Genomic DNA, 18,048 nt, shown 5'->3' on the forward strand with positions numbered 1-18,048 from the left:
TTCTGTTCCAGTTTCGTGTCCGAAAGATGGTCGAATGCTGCTTCCTCAGAAGCAACAGAATCTCTTCTGGCCAATTCCATGTATGCTTGCCTTGTCATTGTTTCTGGACTGGAAGCAGCAAGAAGATAAACCAGCAGAAGAGTTCACTGTCTCGCGCAGTGCTCGTAGGATGCAGCGGCGCAGACAGGATAGTCGCATCGCTTAGTTCAGGACGAGGGCTTCCTTCACTGAACATCAACCAACTCCAATATGCAATGGCTTGCATCGATAGCAAGCCGCCTGAGCAAATCCGATCGTGAGGCAGCCATATTCATTAACCAAACACACATTCTCGTATCAAACCCTATTCCGAAGATAGAAACGGCCCTTCGCTCTCAATACGTTTCTTTTCGAGTCATGATATATCTGTCCGAAACCTTCTCACCTCTTTGTACCCACGGTGGTTCATATATACGACTAGACCCAAAGCGGAAGTTAATTGGCGTTGTGAAGTAGGGCTCAATATATGAGTAAGCCCTACTTTTTCCTGTCAGGATATACATGGCAGGAATCATACTCTGCTGCTTCGAATTACATCTCACAATATTTGCGAACCATCTGATGTACAATAACGTTGTTCTAGAATGAAAGTCGCAACGGCGAAGCATGACACGTGTTTTGAGATCAGTGACGTCTTGATTTCGCTATGACCCCCACATCGCGACCATCGACCACCGACCACCATCTTTCCAAAACAACATCCCTTGACTTGTGCCTCATCATCGTAGCCTATAGATGAAAGCTTTGAAAATGGCAAACAGTCTGCTTGAACACCCATTGTTGGGTCCAATCCAAGGTGTCTTTGTCTCGGAGCGATTCACACAATTTCGTGCCATACCTTACGGTTCTATAAAACAGCGTTTCGCCAGATCTGAAGTGCTCAACGACGTCCCAAGGAAGAAGAATCTGGCTCATCCACTTCCGAAAGAACCATACGATGCGACAAGACAAGGGCCTCAAAGCATCCAGCCTTTGAAGTCTGCTCACATGGATGCAAAATCGAACCAGCTGCCAGATGATGTCGCAGAACAGGAAGATGATGAAAACTGCTTGCGACTTACAATCACATCTCCGGAGAACGTGACGCCTTCGTCAAAATTGCCGGTGGTCGTGTTCTTACATGGTGGAGCTTTCTTTATTGGATCTGGACAGCGGAAATACTACGACCCACTCACCTTCTGCAAACAAGCTTTAGCCATGGACAAAGCTCTGATTTTTGTTTCTGTCAATTACCGCCTTGGAGCTCTGGGATTCTTCTACTCTCCCAAGTCCGAGGGCTTGATCCCTCCGAACAATGGATTGCATGATCAGATCACTGCATTCGAATGGCTTCGCACGAACATTGATGGATTCGGCGGTGACAAGGATAATATCACTGCTATTGGTCAATCAGCTGGTGGAGAGAGCTTGAGTCTGCACAATCTCAGCGGAAGAAAAGATCCTCCTTACAAGCGTTCAATCATGTTTTCCGGCACACCCTTGACAATGCCCGACAAGACTCCGTCAGAACATCAGGACAACTTCATCGCTCAGGCAAAGAAGCTGGAGATCAGCACCGAAAGCCTCACTAGCAAGCAAATCGCTGAAAAGATGATCGCTTGTGATATCGCCAAAATACGAGATCTGAGTTACGTCGGCCAGCCATGCGTCGACAGTGAGATCATTCCGCACAAAGACCATGCGAATCAGAAATCCATCGCTGCTGGAAAAGTCGATCAAGTTGACTGGTTGGAATCTCAAATCATCAGCTCTTGCACCTACGACGGCAGCATATCAAATATCATGATGAGAGGAGATGACAAACGTAAAAACCACGCCAAAAGCTTCATCAAGATTGCCAAAGAAGTGCTCAACAACCCCGAAAGATTGCTGAAGATCTACGACGTTAACGAGAGCACTGGCGACGAAGAAGCGCTTGAGAAGATCTGCCAATTCGAGTCTGATATTGGTTTCTTTTCGGCAGCGTTGTCCATGGTCAAAGGAACAGCCGACAAATCAACCACGTATTTCCAACTGTTTGATCTCGGAAACCCTTTCCGTGGTCCTCTTGAACAGCAGAAGTTTGCATCACATACTTGGGACATTGTGGCTTTGCTAGGAGCATACGAAGGTAGGCTGCCTGAAGACTATGTGAAGAAGATCAGAGAGTGGAGAGAAAGATACATCCGGTACATGGTTGATGGTGAAGCTCCATGGGCGAAATTCGACAAGAGTGCAAAGGAAGCGATCATTGTCTTACCCAACGAAGGAATGGCGAGAGAGACGACACTTAGTTCTGTATTGGAGGGAAGACTGGGAGAATTGCTGAACTTGGCTGAAGAAGAAGGGCCGGACGGGGCAGATATACTGTGGGAAGGTGTTTGCCGTCGTTGGTTGATGAAAGGAGAGTGAGTTTGGAACTGGGGTGTGAACTATCATTACTGCCTTCATCACGACAAATTGAAGCCGAAGAGGGCGTTCGCTCCACTTTGTTCGGTTCTTCAAATAGAGTAATACCCTGAGAGGCAATACCCTAAAAACATTATATGTTAAAATGGACCAAACATATACAGTAAGAACTTAGTAAAAGCCAAATTTGATTGAAGAGTCACCTAATCCTAAACTCCTAACTTAAAATCTACTGGGGCTATGCCTCTCCATCTGCACTCGAGTTGTCCGAAACATCAGCTGAAGACATGAGGGCCTCACTCTGGTAATTGTCCTCACTCGGGACCTTTTCTTGCGAAACCTTTTCTTGCGTATCCTCAACCTTGACTTCTTCTCTCTTGACCTCCGGCGTCAAGTCATGCGAAAGTCTCTCGAATGCGTCTTCTACCATCTTCTCAATGCTAGCACCGCTTAGGATCTTGAGCACAGGCATATCAAGATCAATTTCGCTCTGGAACCATGAGCGGATCTCAACAGCAACCAAAGAGTCAATACCAAGTTCGGTCAAGCCGGTCTCGGGTGTGATTCTGTTGTCTTCCTCAGATATGTGCAGCATAGTGCACAAGCCGGAGATGAAGCGGTCCAGGAGAACCTTTTGCACACCTTCCTCGGTTGTTTGCGCCTTGAGTTGGGCACGGACAGAGACCTGGCGCTTATCACTTTGCTCGGCAAAGGCATGTGCCTTGACACGACGGTAGTAAGCGAATTTGGGCAGGTCAAGCCAGTAAGGGAGGTTGGACTCCTTGGCGACATCAAAGACCTTGCAACCACTCGAAATCTCGAAGTTTCTGCCTGAATCCGGAGGAGATGCGAGGACGGCTTCGGCGAAGAATTGGTGATAGTCCCACTCGGAGACGGGTGCGTAGCCGAGGTTGCTCATCATCTGGCTGAGGTTGATGTCCACGCTACGGCGCTCGACGTAGCCGACACCAGAGATGGCGCCGAAACTCATGGCACTACCAGCCAGACCTCTTTCTCTACGGTTAGCTGCTAGAGCCGTCATGAATCCGTTTGCTGCGGCATAGGGAGATTGACCGTGGTTGCCAGCAACGTAAGCAAGGGAAGAATACACGATGAAGAAGTCGAGATTGTTTTCGGGGAACAACTCGTCGAGGAACAGAGTGCCATCAACCTTGGGCTTGAGCGTCTTGACAAAAGACTCGTAAGGCATATTAGTGAGCAGATTGTTATCGAGCACCATGGCGGCGTTGGTGACACCTGCGATACGAGGCATAGTGTCAGAAATGTCTTTGTAGCCAGCACGGACCGAGTCTCTGCTTGTGACGTCCATCGCAAGGATCTTGACAGTCACACCTTGGGCAGTCATAGTATCCATCCAAGCTTGCTCAACCTTTGGATTTCTGCTGGTCAGGGCGAAGTACTTGGCTCCACGGTTGACCATCCACTGGCAAGTGGAGAGACCAAGCTCACCGGTTGCACCAACCATCCAGTAAGTACCATCAGAGCGGAAGCGAAGCTGCTCATTGACCAATGAAGTCGAGACCGGCACCGACTCATCAGCAGCCCAATCGATGATCTTGAAGCTGTCACTTTCGACTGTGTTGTCAGGCAAGCTCGCGAGAGCGATGGTTGCGGGGTCCTGGAAGGATGCAAGATCCACAATTGCGCGGCTGTGGTATCCTCGAAGAGCCTTAGAGACATTGTTCTCGGAATGAACGAAGCCATCGCTCCCAAAGATACCAGAAACATCTCTGCGCTTGCATGCAGTGGGAAGGGCGCGAGCGATGCGACTTCCAACACCATCGTGTTCGACGGAGCTACCGGACAGATCGGCGAAGACTGAGACATTCTGAGGAAGGTGTGAATCAATCAGTGCCTGAGAAGTCGAAGGATGTATGTAGTGATATATGGCATTGGTCGACTTTGACGAAGTGAGAAGCAGAGGTAACTTCTTCTCGCCAGCGACATTGAGCAGAGTTCTCGCAAGGGATGGAGTGGCTTCGTGAACCAGACAGGAAGATTTGGAATTCACCTTGCCAATGATCGCGTCAGCAGCACTGTGAGTTGCAGCTGCCCAAATGATGCTGCTCTCAAACTCGTCTGCAACGTCGCACTCCACTGTCCAGTCTTGGGGCACAGCCACTGAGGATTGCAGACATTGCGAGAAAGCCAACAGCTTCTTCCCAGTACCGACCTGAGTTCCAAGGACGACAAACAGGGTACCGACTGACTTGATCTTGACAGCACTGATGGACGACTTGCGGACGTTGATGGTCACCATGTCGGCGGCACTGACGACTTCCTTGTGGAAGGGCATATTGAAGACTTCCTTAAGCTGGTAAGCGGACTTGGCTTGGCTGACTGCAACGGTTGTGGTGCTCAGCGGCATGCCCTTCTTGATCTCACGCTTGTCAGAGTTGTAACGGCTGTCAAGTTCTTCACTGGGGATGAAGCGCTCAATCTCCAGGACACCGTTGTTGACATGCAGCTCACGCTCAAGACACCAGAGCGGCTCGTAAGGGGTTGATGCATTTCTCCACTGCTCAGCGAGGTGCATTCTCAGCATGGTCTCAGCGAGGAGTTGAGGCTTGGGCAACTCATCAATGTTGGAGTCAATGGTTTGCATGTAGAGCGCATCTCTACGTTCACCGGCCAAGCATCGGGCAACAGCCATCATCATTCTTGCGTAAGGGTCCTGTGTTCTGGATCCTTGCACAGTCCAGAGAACATTGCGAGCTTCGTCAAGGACGAACTGCATTGCCTTGTACATCTTCTCGCTGAACGACTTGAAGAGGGGCTCATCGAGCTCAGTCAGAGACATGAGAGCATCCTTGGATGAAAAGTTGTGCTTGCCAACATCCTGCAAAGTTGTGACGATGGCGACAGAGCCGTAGTATGGCTTGACGAGCTCTTCAACTTCGCGAGCGATCTGGAGAGTGGATGCCTTCTTGCCTCCAACAATAAGAAGCTTATCGCAAAGATGCTTCTCAGGTACAGACTTGAGCGGGGTTCTCATGATTTCCATACGAGTATCGAGTGCCTGCGTGACCATCACAGAGTAAGGTCCCATGATTGTCTTGTCCGAGGGAGTGGCAGTGTCGATGCCCGAGAAGCCTGTGCGACGGAACGCAGAGTCCCATTGAGTTTCGGTGGCCAAGGGAGTGTAAGGACGGCCATCCTCAACACCGGCCCACCATCCGGGAATGCAAGAGAAGAAGAGACCAGTACGCAGCCATTCAATTTGAGTAATCTCAAGCATGACGAGGTAACCACCAGGCTTCAAGAGTTTGCGAGCATTGCTCAAGGTTTGATCAAGCGACTTGGTGGCGTGGAGAACGTTGCTAGCGACTACACAGTCGTATGTGCCTTCGGTGAATCCTTGCTCAACGACATCTTGCTCGATATCGAGGACCTTGTAGGTAAAGCCGTGACCATGTTCTTTGAAAAGTTGAGCAGCGTCGCTGAAGAAGCCAGCGGAGATGTCGGTGTAAGTGTATGAAGAGTAACTCTCGCCAATCTGTTCCACGATACTTTGAGTGGCGCTTCCGGTGCCAGCACCGATCTCTAATATCTTCATGTAAGGGAAACGATGAGCCAGTTGTTTGACAACAGCACCCATGCATGCGTTGTAGTCCGCAATCACAGTCGAAGACTTGTAGAACCAGTCCAGCAGGCTGTGGTTCTTGAACTCCTCGAGCATGTTGGCTTCATCGCGGACGAATGGGATCAATATCTCACCAGCGAACATCACTTTGTGCATGTCGTCAGAGGTCTCAGCGGCTGAGAGGAGAAGAGGCTTGAGCGAGGATTCGGTATCGGCCAGCCACTCGGATTGCAGATGAGGGTGCGAACCCTCGGCAGTAGTCTCGACGAGATGCTTAGCCCAGTTCAAGATGGCTAAGCGGTCAGCGTCACATCCTGCGCGCTCTTCGAGAGTGATGGTCTCATGGAGCTGCTTCAAATAGAAGAAACAGGCACGCTCAACCAACATGGATAGGTTCCTCTGATCATCTGTCTCGCGAGTCTCCTTGAAGCAGGTAGCAGCGTTCGGCTCAAGAACCGACCAGGCAGACTCTGCGAACATGTGACGGTCACTCGCCTTGTTGGGACGAGCAAGAGCCTCGACTCTGACACCTTCAAGCTGGACGAAGCAGTTGGCGCCTGTAGGATCATAGATAGAAAGGTCACCAGTGAAACCGTGATCGCCAGCTTCCTGCTTTGCAAGTACCGAGTTGGCAAGAACTTCAGATCCACGACCACCCTCAGCTGGGCAGACCATAGGATTGATCTTGATTCTTCTAATGACAGTGGGAACATGCAGAGTCCATAGGCGGCTATCGAAAGGTGCACCGATGGCACACAGAGTAACCTGAAGACCAACATCAAGAACAGCGGGATGGACAGTGAATGAAGCATCAGAGCCTGTGGCGTCTTCGGGTACGAGGATCTTGCCCATGGCCAGGTTGGTGGTTCTCTTGAGCGAAGTGATGGCTTTAAAGACACCATTGTAGTTGTAGCCGATGTCATTGAAACTAGCATATTGATTCTCGACGTTGACCTTTCTCAACTCATGCTTGGGAGTAGGTCTGATGGGGAGAGCCGACTCGGACTGTTCTCCAAGTCTGATCACAAGTTTGCCCGTGGACATGCTGGACATGCTGCCAGTATCTCTGTTCGTGCAAGCATCACAGCTGAATTGTGCAGTAATAGTGTCATTCTCTCTGACAATGCTCTTGATCGAAGTGATGATCTCTGCACCGTAGCTCTCGTCGGCGATCGCAAGAGCGTTGTGGATGCTAAAGTCATGCAGCTCGATGAGCGCGACCGTTTCATCAGCAGTGAAAGTCTTGGAGCCTTCGACAGCCAAAGCAACGAATCCAGCAGCCGGGAAGAGAACTTGCCCTTGCACAGTATGGCCGCGCAGCCAAGAGATTTCGCTTGGCTTGAGGAAGTTGTGCCAGCGGTACTCGCCTTCAAGTTCAGAGTCCATGCGAACACCCAGAATCTCATGGGTGGCCTGAGGGCGCTGCGCACGGAAGAGACGTGAAACACGAGATTCGTACCAATAGGTGCGGTCGTGGTCCCAAGTGTACTGAGGTAGATTCTTGAGGACCTCCTGTCTAGAGTTGCCGAACAAAGCATTGTACGCTTTGAAGTTGGGAGTCTGGGCACCAAGATAGGTCCAGATGAAGCCAAGGGATTCGGCAAGAGACTTGATATCGTTGGCGTTGCGTGAGAGAGTACCGGTGTAGGGAATGCTGCCACCGGTTACCTCCTCAATCGTAGCGCTGGCAGGTCCCTTGAGCGCGGGGTGAGGGCCGACCTCCATTGCGAAAGCGGGCGTACCAGCCTCGTCCAAGGCAGCTGTCAGAGCCTGCGAAAAGAGTACGGGCTGCAGCATGTTGTCGGCCCAGTACTGGCCGGTGAGATCATCGTTATCCTCTGACATCTGGTCGCCGCCGTAGACGCTTGAGAACCATCTTGGAGCATTCTCAGGTGGAGTCAAGATCTGGACATCGCACTCTTCCAATGACTTGATATACCTGTCAGAGGCAGGGATCATGTGGTGAGAGTGATATGCCGTATCCACCTTGAGTTGCCTGGCGAATTTGTTCTCGTCCTTGAGGATTTCGAGGGCCTCTACGATAGCATCCTCGTCTCCGGAAAGAGTAAGACTGGAAGAGGAGTTTGATGCTGCGATCTGAATACGGCCCTCGAGACTGGGGAGCGCGCACAGCTCTTCGGCATCCTCCATCGAAGTTCCAACAGCAACCATGGATCCCTTTTCACCGTTGGCTCCTTTAGCGTACTTGGCGTAGTATCCTCTGTAGTAGGCAATGCGAATTGCATCGTGAGCAGAGATGAAGCCAGCGGCATATGCAGCGCCGATTTCTCCACTGGAATGACCGACAACTGCATTGAATGAGATACCAGCTTTGGTGAGGAGGTTGACCAGGATGACCTGAACAGCGGTACAAATAGGTTGCGACATCAGGCCTTCACCAATGCGTGACTCCTTGCCTTGCTTCAGCATCTCACTCTTGAGCGACCAATCAGGACGGCTTGCTTCGGGTAGCTGAGCGAGAGACTGCTCGAGATCATTGACAATACTCTCTACGAAAGGTGAGGACAGAATCAATTCGCGAGCCATGGCAGCCCACTGGGCACCTTGGCCAGTGAAGACACCGAGAATGTTGGTGGAGTCCTTTGCGGCTCTGTTACCAAGAGGTGTGTTGTTTGACTTTCTGCCCTCAAGTTTGGCTTCAATCGTCTCCGCAAGAGACTCGACGGTAAGAGCAGATATGGCAGTTCTGATGGTGAGAGTTGAGCGCTGTGCGAGCGTGAGTGCCATCTGCGAAAGATTGACATCCTGGTTTTTGCGAATGAAGGAAAGCATAGTGTCAAGCTGCATCCCGAGCGCCTTCTCGGAAGGTGCGGAAAAGGTGAAAGGGAGCGCGACAGCTTTGGTCACTGAGCTACCGACTGGCTCATATGCCTCAATGATGGCATGGGCGTTGGTACCGCCGAATCCAAAGCTGTTGACACTCGCTCTGCGAGGTGTTCCGACGGGCAGTTCGGGCCATGGCAAGGCCTTGGTTGGAACCTTCAGGTTCTGGGCGTAGGTCTCCAGATCAGGATTGAGCGTCTCGAAGAGCAGCTTAGGAGGGATGGTACTGTTTTGGATGGCCAGCGAGGCCTTGATGAGACCAGCGATACCGGCAGTACCCTCAGTATGACCCACGACAGTCTTGATGGATCCGACATGGAGTATCTCGTCCGTGATACCAGTATCTTCGAAGAATGCCCGGTAGATCGCTCCAGCCTCTTGAGGGTCACCAGCCTTGGTACCAGTACCGTGGGCCTCGAAGAACTGGCAGCAATCGGAGCTCTTGGTCAGATCGAGACCAGCTTTGCGGTAAGTTGAGCGGATCAGATCGCCCTGAGCCTTGGAGCTAGGCATAGTGATACCAGGGGTGCGGCCGTCTTGGTTGACTCCTGTCTCGCGGATGATGCATTCGATAGTGTCACCGTCAGCAAGGGCTCGGGTCAAGGTCTTCAATATGACAGAGGCAACACCTTCGCCACGAGCATATCCATTGGCATTGGCATCCCACATGCGGGATCTGCCGTCGGGCGAAAGCATGTTGAGATTGCTCTCGGCGATGAAGTTACGAGGAGATAGGATGATGTTGGTACCGGCTGCGACGGCGACACGCGACTCTCCAGCTCTCAGCGAAAGAACGGCCTGGTGGACGGCAACCAGGGACGAGGAACAAGCAGTGTCGATGGTCATGGAAGGACCGTTCCAGTTGAAGAAGTAGGACATACGGTTCGCCAGCATGCTACGAGCGGTTCCAGTGGCAGCGTACTTGGGGATTGACTCGTTGTCGTGGAAAGCGATGCCAGAAGCATCCTCGCACATGACAGCGGAGAACATGGCGGTGTCCGAACCTTGCAGATCGTCAAGGGCAATACCAGCGGACTCAAGACCCTCGTAGATGGTCTCCAGCATGAGACGCTGTTGAGGGTCGATGGATTCAGCCTCACCGGCCTGGATGTTGAAGAAGGTAGCATCGAATGCCTTTGCATCCTGCTCAAGCATGTAGGCGTGCCTGACATTACTGGTACCGTGATGATGGCCATCAGGGTGGTAGAAGTGATCCGCATCGAAGCGATCAATCTTGGTCAAGACATCGGTAGGCTCTTTGAGCAGATCCCAGAGCTTGGAGGGAGAAGTGGCCGAGCCGGCGAAGCGGCAAGAGCTGCCAATGATGGCGATAGGCTCGTTCTTGTATCCAGACATTGTAGGTTGTTGGTGTGGGTTTGAGAGAGATGATTGATTAGCGATTGAGATCAGAAGAGTCTGATGATTGGAGGATCTTTGCGACAGAGTTCGTTCGGCTTCTGAGATGGTGTCTGGAGTGCTGGGCTGCTGGGCAGTGGTGATGATGATGGTGATGATGATGGAGATGAGACTGACAGCGGTAGATAACCATCTATATATTGTCGCATGTTGATAGATTTTTTCATGTTCGTGGTATACATGATGACCCCGTCACTTTTGGAGCAGCTTCGTGACATGACAGTAATCTGACTACCGCTGACAGTCTGGACAGAGGCTCAGGATTGCAGGATTGCAGGAAGGAAGTTGAGGAGGATGCGACAGCGCAAGCCCAGGCTTCGACACGAGCCGCACGCTGCCAACCGAGCTGCGCACGGATATTGGGATCGATGTGAGCTTTGTCATTTCCGCTTGTCCTCGTTGGCACCAGGTGTCCGAGCCTCTGTGGTAATGCACAGCGTCTTTCTATCTGGCCACCTTTACCCAGAGTATCTCAATTAACAACCCTGCAGAGGGTTTTTCGCTTTCAAAATGGTACGGTGAATCCCGGAAGATACGCGAGCCAAACTCAGCACGCCTCTATTCTCGTATTCAAGGTTCCATTGAAATCTGGGGTAAACTTGGCGTGGCGGGTTTTGAATCTCTGGGCAGTGGGCATGGTTTCTGAGCACCAATTTGGAGTATCACGGGCGACTGCGCGACGCGTCAAGCCACCCGCAGACGCTCCGCTTTCGCTTGTAGACATGCACAGTACTAATCCCCCTATCTCAATGGAGTTCTGGAAGCAAGTGTACAGTATTGAGCCACTCTTCATAGACAGATAACCCGCTCAATGCACTGTGCTTGACAGCTTAACCCACCCGCAGGGACTCGAGTGACAAAGTTTAGCACACGGGGAAAAAACATTACAAGCTATAATTCAGCCTGCATACAAATGCAAATAGGCGAGAGTTAACTTACGTCCTTTAGTCAAGCACTGCCAACCTTTGCGGCTTGTCTTGGGTCTGCTTGCGGCTCTTGTCTGTCAGACTGTGGGGCAAGCCACGTCCTTCTGGCCTACTCGAGTATACCAGAAGACGTCAGCAAGAATACTCTGTACAGTCAGACTGTCATCTCATAAAACATCGCGGATATATAATAACATTCGTGCGATAGGTCTAGCAATACCCACAAACACATCTCCTCGTCATCTCTACTCTTGCGCATCGCATAGACGTCTTCCCTTCCTACCTCGCTTGACATTCTTCTTTCGTCCCCTACCAAACTCGACTATCAAGATGATTGCACGCACGATTGACATTCCTCTGACCCAAAAGGCAATCATTGCCGGACCCGACAGAAACTTCACAGTCGTACACGATGCGCCTGTCATTGACCTCGCTCCCAATGCAATCCTAGTCAAAGTACACGCTGTCGCACTAAACCCCGTGGACACCAAACTGACCGGGGATTTTGTTACGCCTGGAGCGATTTTCGGGTTTGATTGCGCCGGCACGGTCGTGGCCGTGGGCTCAGCCGTGCGCAAGCGCTGGGTGATTGGAGAGCGAGTATGCGGCAGCGCATGCGGTATGGATCCAGAGCGACCTTCAGGCAGTGCTTTTGCCGAATACACGGCACTGCCTGGCGAATTGGCCCTTCGCATTCCTGATTACATGTCGTTCGAGGATGCCGCCACGCTTCCAACCGCTCTCAACACTACCGTCCTTGCAGTGTTCTGGTCCATGAACATTCCCATGTCTTTGATTGATAAGCCTGCCGAGAAGTCTTTCCCCATCCTTGTTTACGGAGGCAGTACTTCTGTGGGCACAATGGTGATCCAGATGCTCAAGAGGTACGTGAACACTCTTAGCCTATAGACCCGATGAAGCTGACTTTTTGAGAAGAGCCGGTCTCAGACCTATCACGACATGCTCGCCTAAGAACTTCGACTTTGTCAAATCCTTCGGCGCCGAGGCCGTCTTTGACTACCGCTCGCCCTCATGTGGGGCAGACATCAAAAAGTACACCAAGAACGGCCTGGGATATGCTATTGACTGCATTACCGAAGAGTCGAGCATGAAGATCTGTTACGGGGCCATCGGGCGCGCTGGTGGCCGTTATATTGGCATGGACCCTTTCCCCGCGCACGTCGCAGCCACTCGCAAGATTGTCAAGTCAGACTGGGTTGTTGCATTCCGCATCACGGGTATGCCTTGCAACTGGCCTGCACCTTTCACCAGCGACGCAGATCCAGAGTTGTCTGAATCTGCAATTCCGTTCTTCGACTCTGTGGAGAAGTTGCTTGCCGATGGCCAGATAAAGACTCATCCCGCAAAGGTCAGCGACGGCGGGCTCGAAGCGGTCATTGGCGGCGTTGATCTTCTGCGTCGCAAGGAGATCAGCGCAGAGAAACTGGTGTACACGACCATCTCGGAAAAGTGATCTTGCTGATGAAATGGGTCCGCCTGGGGAAGAAGGCATTTGTTCAGAGATCAGTGAGGCAGGCGTTGCTCTCTTATATTTTCCGTCGCATCGATTGTCGTATTCCATTTCTCGGCGCTACTACTGAAGTCTAAATTCCATGTGTGTTTTGCGCAACCTTTCCGTATCTGGGACCCATAATACGAGTACATAGCTTTTGGTACTTGATTCTGCGATAGTTACGTTTGCAAACGCGCTCTCTTCGTTTGCTCAACTTTGTCATAGGTGAAGCCGTGTACAGTATGCTCTAAGAGATGAAGGGATGTGTCTCCCAAGCTGTTTTATCGCTCCAGAAAACAACTGTGCCTTCATACAAATCAAATTCGCTTCGCGATTATGGCGAAATAGAGTTAGATGGCAAAACGCTAGAAGGATCTGACACTCGTCAACGTGTGGAAATGGCAGTTTTGCAGCGGCTCCATTTTTCTTGGCACAGACCAGGGTGCTCCTGCAAACCACACTCTAAAAACCCTTGAAAACGTGAACGAGGACAAACAGATATCGCTACTGGCCTACTGCCTGTTAAATGCGTAGTAGCGTGTTGTTGTGAATGATGTCGCTCTTTTAATACTGGAAAGCAATGCTGCATTGGAGACTGGAAACAGATGCACCTGTGCACCTTTACGTCGCCTAGAACGCCGGACTGCGCTGATCCGATTAGTGTGGACGAGAAGCCTAAAGACAGTCTCTCAATCCCTAAGATGAGCAATAGCTTTAGTGTGACTCAGTATCCTTTGTTCAGCGGATGTATATCGAAAGCCATCATTTGACAGGCTCTTCTAAGCAGTGATGCTAATGAGTGCTCACTCATGGATTTTGGGATAACTCATAACTCTATAACTCGTAAGTAAGCTCACTCATTAACTTATGAGTGCTCATAGCCATGAGCACTTATGAGCACTCATGAGTTATTGAGTAAGTGATGAAATTGGTTGCGGCCAGGGAGCGATCTAATTAGTTAACCCCAGATTGGAAATTTTAGGGGTCCGCCGCGCGGGCGACCCTGTCTTTCGCGAGGGCGACCCTGTCTTCTTTATGAGCACTCATGAGTTATGAGTACTCATGACTTTTCTAACTCATGACTCATATAGCATGAGTTAAATGAGTTATGAGTTATATGAGTGAGTGCTCACAACTCATTGGCATCACTGCTTCTGAGCAGTGACCTTGCTTTGGGGGAAAATCTTGCATCCAGACAGGTCACTCGGGCAGATAATTACGGGAGGAGAGCGCGAAACAAGCGAATACCAGAGCAAGTGTTTATAGAATACATGCAATCAGGCACATCCTCTTGTTCCCCGCTTCTTATGTAAACCCACATTTCACACTGGGACCAATCCAACCTTGGTACCTTCACCACTGCACAAGGTCAATCCAAGACCTTCTCTCCAAGGACCGTCATCTCTGGACTGCACTTCCTTGAAGATTTGACACATCCTGATGACCGTATAGCTAGCTTCCGTCAAAGCATACTGCTGGCCAACACAAATTCTTGGGCCGCCACTGAAGGGAATAAAGCCCCATCCCGGCCTGAGAGGGCCGTCGGGCGAATCCGCAGCCCATCGTTCGGGATCGAAGGCTTCAGCTGTAGGGCCATATATGTCGTGACGTCGATGCAAAGCGTAGATTGAGAAAACGACGATTGAACCCGCGGAAACGAAGACAGGCGATGTGCGAGTCGGACCACCCCCAGTGGGCAGAACGGTATCGACTTTGGAATAGCGTGCATTAGTTGGCACGGGAGGATACAGACGAAGAACTACAATCATTAGGCGGGAGGATCGTGACAGCGAAGAGTACGGGGAGCTTACCTTCATTCAGGACACATTTGAGGTACTTCAGACTTTTCAGGTCTTCGTAAGTGGGGGGTTTACCCTGCAGAGTGTCGACTTCCGCCTTCAACTTGGTCCAGACATCAGGATGTCGCGACAAGACATGAAATGTGTTGGAGAGCAGTCCTGCGGTAGTGTCTCTTCCGGCAAGTAGCACGTTGAGCATTTCGTCACGAAGCTGCATCGGATCTTGGATCTCGTCGGCAATTTGCTCGAGACAGAAATACTTTGTGGCTTCACTCGAGGAGTTTTCCTTTTTGTCGTGGTTTCTATCTTTGAGCCATTGCTCTATGTATGTGTCGGCCCATGCGTGCACGACTTTGCAGGCAGCGTTAAACTTGGCGTTTGGGACGAGCAGGTTCATGATACCAAGGCGATTGCGGTCGGGCATCTGATGTTGGGCGTAGTCGAAAGCAGTTTGGAAGCGATCAGCTTCACTTCCTTGACCTGCCCCTTGAGCACCGACGCTTTGTCCAAATAGAAATTCCGTGGCCGAGTCGAGGGTCATGCTGAAGAACAGCTTTTGTAGGTCGATAGTCGATGCATCCTGAGGTAATAAGGCCAAGAGATGACTGAAATGCCGCTCGAACATGTCCAGGCTAGAGATTTGTTGTCTGTTGAAGTTTGGTCGAAGGACTGCACGCCTGTGGGCCCACTCAGGACCGTCAGATGTGAATACGCCCTTGCCGACAAGCGGACCCCAGGCATAAATCCTGCCTCCCAGGTCATAGTCGTTGAATTTGTGAGCAAGGACGGTCTGGATATTGGCAGGATCGATGGTAGTTATGATGTTGAGGCCGACGACGGTGTTGGAAAAAGTATTGCCAGTGGATGCGATGCGACGGACAGCGCCTTCCAAGCTTGTCTTGGCTTTGACGGCCGCAGCGCCGTCTTTCAGCAGATCAAGTCCGATGATCCGCTCACGCTGAGCTAACGCAGGCGGGTCGAGACATCTGTGCAATGACTTGAATCGCGAATCGGAAAACTTGCGAAGAATGAGTGCTCCAACCAGATAGAGAGTGGAGAGTCCACAGAGGGACAACAGGATAGTGAAGAAAGCCATGGCTACCGACGCAGATCAGCCGAACAGTCTGCCAATGCTTCCTATATAGAAGGCGAGCATTCCACGGCGTCTGTATAGACAGACATGGTCACGGTGCATCAGAGCGCGAGAAGGATAAAATGTCAGTCTGACAACACAAAGCTGACCTGTCAGCATGTGTAGAAGGTCAGGAAAGAAGAATGAGAGACAGCTTGGAAGGATCCTAGCCGAAGTCTATCGCGCTTGTAGCTGTGTCAAGGCACGACAAGTCGAAGGATCGAGCATACTTCGCTGACATGCGTCGTCTCATCGAATCTCTGCGAGAAGGTCTCTGGTCCCAAGAACATGGAAGAACAAACTGTGTCTTGCTACGTCTTATAATGCTTTTGTGTCATCATGGGGACGAGTGTAGAGTGAGAGAGATCAGCACAGCGAGGAAAAATCGCAGCTGGGGATTGCAACGAACGATTGTGGCGCCGATTAGCTGCGGGGCGGCTAACATCCTCGTAATCAAAGTTCGGGACAACTCATCAAGCTAGCGTTTTGACATGACCCGAAAGTAAGAGGCTGACATGGCTTGAGTCAGGTGCAAGCCACAATATCCGGTTCGACGGGCGGTTCGACCAAGGCTTAGATTGGTTCGGGAGAAGCTTGGTGGACCCTGTGTTTGTACTTATGTGGATCCTCCTGCTCCAGCTCGCCCTCCATCTTGAAACCCAAAGAGAAGACAGTCAAACGAGTTTCTTCCAAAACCAATCTGCTATGGTTCGTCACGATGTCGAAAACGGGGGTCGCAAAGGCGGGTTTGTACGAGCAGGAATAAGGAGTGTCTCTGGAGCCGTCGGCTTGGCATCTGAGAGCATCAAATCACGCAAAACAGAACGCCAAAGCCCTCAAGGTGAACGTCCGACAGCGCCGCGCTCGGAAAGCGCTGATGCAGTTAGCGAATCGTTATCGACTTCACAAGCAGATGAAGCCGGAGGGGATCTTGAGAATGAGTGGAATCTGGACGACGCTCAGGACCAGATTGCCGAGGGACAGACCCGAACTGCCGTTGACGCAGAACCCAAGCTCACCTTTTTCGATAAGTATTGTCAAAATACTGATCGCTTCTCGACCGGACAGCTCGCGCTGCCTGTCGTTCTTCCTCAGCGACGCCCAAGAGACCGTTCGCGTGGGTTCATTCGAGCTTACGCGCCGATGCTACAAGATGTGAGCATCGACCAGACGACCTGGCTCGACTTTCTTGATACACTGCAAAAGTCGAGCGCTGCGGATCCTTGGCTGAATGCCATCAACATGGCTTCTATTGGCACCATGTTCATGCCTCACGTTATCGGCATTGCTGTATCATACGCCATCCAACAGGCCACCAACATTGCTATCGAGATGCAAGCCCGATTCAGGTATCTTGCCGACATCACTTCCATAGCTTCTTTTTTTCTGACGATCGTTAGGACTGCTACAGCTTTGCGCAAACTCAACGAAGAGTTCTTCCAGCCTCGGGGACTTTACTGCCTAATCATGGTATGGAATCCAGAATCGAGTAACATGGTGGAGCAGGTCAACATCAACGACACTGTTACAGACCTTAGCAACGTACCGCATGGTGTTACAGGTGTCCAGAAAAAGTTCAGATCATCTGATGGGACCACATATGGAGAAATGGCATTCCCTGAAGTGGCACCGCTCACCTTCCCCACCCTGGATGAGCTGGCAGCGCAAACTGGGCAAAAGGCAGCAGAGAAAAAGAGTAGCGTAGCAAAAGGCATGACTTTTGTTGCTAAATATTGGGACAAGAGAGCAACAGCAGAATATGTAAGTCTTCCCCTCTCGATTCTCAACACGTGGTATTGACCCAACTCTAGTCCATGCAGAATCCGGATAGCGTCCTAGCACAGGTTCCCCAAGGCGAGTTCAGCTCGAGATATGCCGACCCCAATCATGCCGCAGCCAGCGGATCGCTGATATCGTTCGTTTCGGGAGGTAAGCTCATCCCCGGACCCAACTCGCGAGGCCTGATAGGAGGCTTTGCTTCAGTCATCAGACAAGCCGCTCGAGGAGAGAAGCAAGGCTCAGAGTGGGAATCATATGCAGTCGGGCAGAGACAAAACGCCCAAAGGCAGGAGAAGCGTGGAATTATTCCAAATCCTATTCGCACATACAAGAAGCTGTTGGCAAAGGTAGGTACAGACACTCGCACGCACCGTCACCCTGCTGATCCACGAACAGAACGTACTGTATTTGATGGTCGTAAATATGCCATCGGAGGAAGAAATGGCAACAGCTAGGGCCGCAACTCACAGCTGAGGAGTGTTGCATTAGTCGAACTTATAATCTCGTATCTGAATCACAGGGTTGACCCTGACATCCCTCCGTACGCTGTTATGAAAAAGGGTCCACTGGGTCAAAACCATCAAGGTCATGTCCCTGTGTCAGTTCGA

General features: G+C 51.1%; 5 protein-coding genes across 5 annotated transcripts; 3 read left to right on the forward strand and 2 right to left on the reverse strand.

The window, feature by feature from the left end:
* Positions 1-834: 834 nt before the first annotated feature.
* M438DRAFT_292599 (alpha/beta-hydrolase) lies at positions 835-2,630 on the forward strand. Its single transcript, XM_029901786.1, has one exon. It carries the CDS (start codon positions 1,027-1,029, stop codon positions 2,428-2,430), a length of 1,404 nt encoding a protein of 467 aa, XP_029762445.1. The 5' UTR covers positions 835-1,026; the 3' UTR covers positions 2,431-2,630.
* M438DRAFT_343749 (uncharacterized protein) lies at positions 2,598-10,544 on the reverse strand. The gene has a single exon (XM_029905055.1). The coding sequence runs from the start codon at positions 10,229-10,231 to the stop codon at positions 2,666-2,668; it is 7,566 nt and encodes a 2,521-aa protein (XP_029762446.1). The 5' UTR covers positions 10,232-10,544; the 3' UTR covers positions 2,598-2,665.
* Positions 10,545-11,547: 1,003 nt separating this feature from the next.
* On the forward strand, positions 11,548-12,691 carry M438DRAFT_372892 (putative alcohol dehydrogenase; the record flags this gene model as incomplete). Its single annotated transcript, XM_029908383.1, has 2 exons — positions 11,548-12,101; positions 12,154-12,691. The coding sequence occupies 2 exons, from the start codon at positions 11,548-11,550 to the stop codon at positions 12,689-12,691; spliced, it is 1,092 nt and encodes a 363-aa protein (XP_029762447.1).
* Positions 12,692-14,052: 1,361 nt separating this feature from the next.
* Positions 14,053-16,001, reverse strand: M438DRAFT_314623 (cytochrome P450; the record flags this gene model as incomplete). The annotated part of the gene is made up of 2 exons (XM_029902611.1): positions 14,542-16,001; positions 14,053-14,489 (listed from the first exon to the last, which is right to left on the reverse strand). Exons 1-2 carry the CDS (start codon positions 15,623-15,625, stop codon positions 14,053-14,055), a joined length of 1,521 nt encoding a protein of 506 aa, XP_029762448.1. The 5' UTR covers positions 15,626-16,001.
* A 299-nt stretch (positions 16,002-16,300) lies between these two features.
* On the forward strand, positions 16,301-18,013 carry M438DRAFT_343751 (uncharacterized protein). The gene is made up of 4 exons (XM_029905056.1): positions 16,301-17,010; positions 17,062-17,422; positions 17,473-17,787; positions 17,837-18,013. Exons 1-4 carry the CDS (start codon positions 16,367-16,369, stop codon positions 17,912-17,914), a joined length of 1,398 nt encoding a protein of 465 aa, XP_029762449.1. The 5' UTR covers positions 16,301-16,366; the 3' UTR covers positions 17,915-18,013.
* Positions 18,014-18,048: the final 35 nt, after the last annotated feature.

Source organism: Aureobasidium pullulans (assembly GCF_000721785.1).
Source record: "Aureobasidium pullulans EXF-150 unplaced genomic scaffold scaffold_5, whole genome shotgun sequence".
NCBI classification, from domain to species: Eukaryota; Fungi; Ascomycota; class Dothideomycetes; order Dothideales; family Saccotheciaceae; genus Aureobasidium; species Aureobasidium pullulans.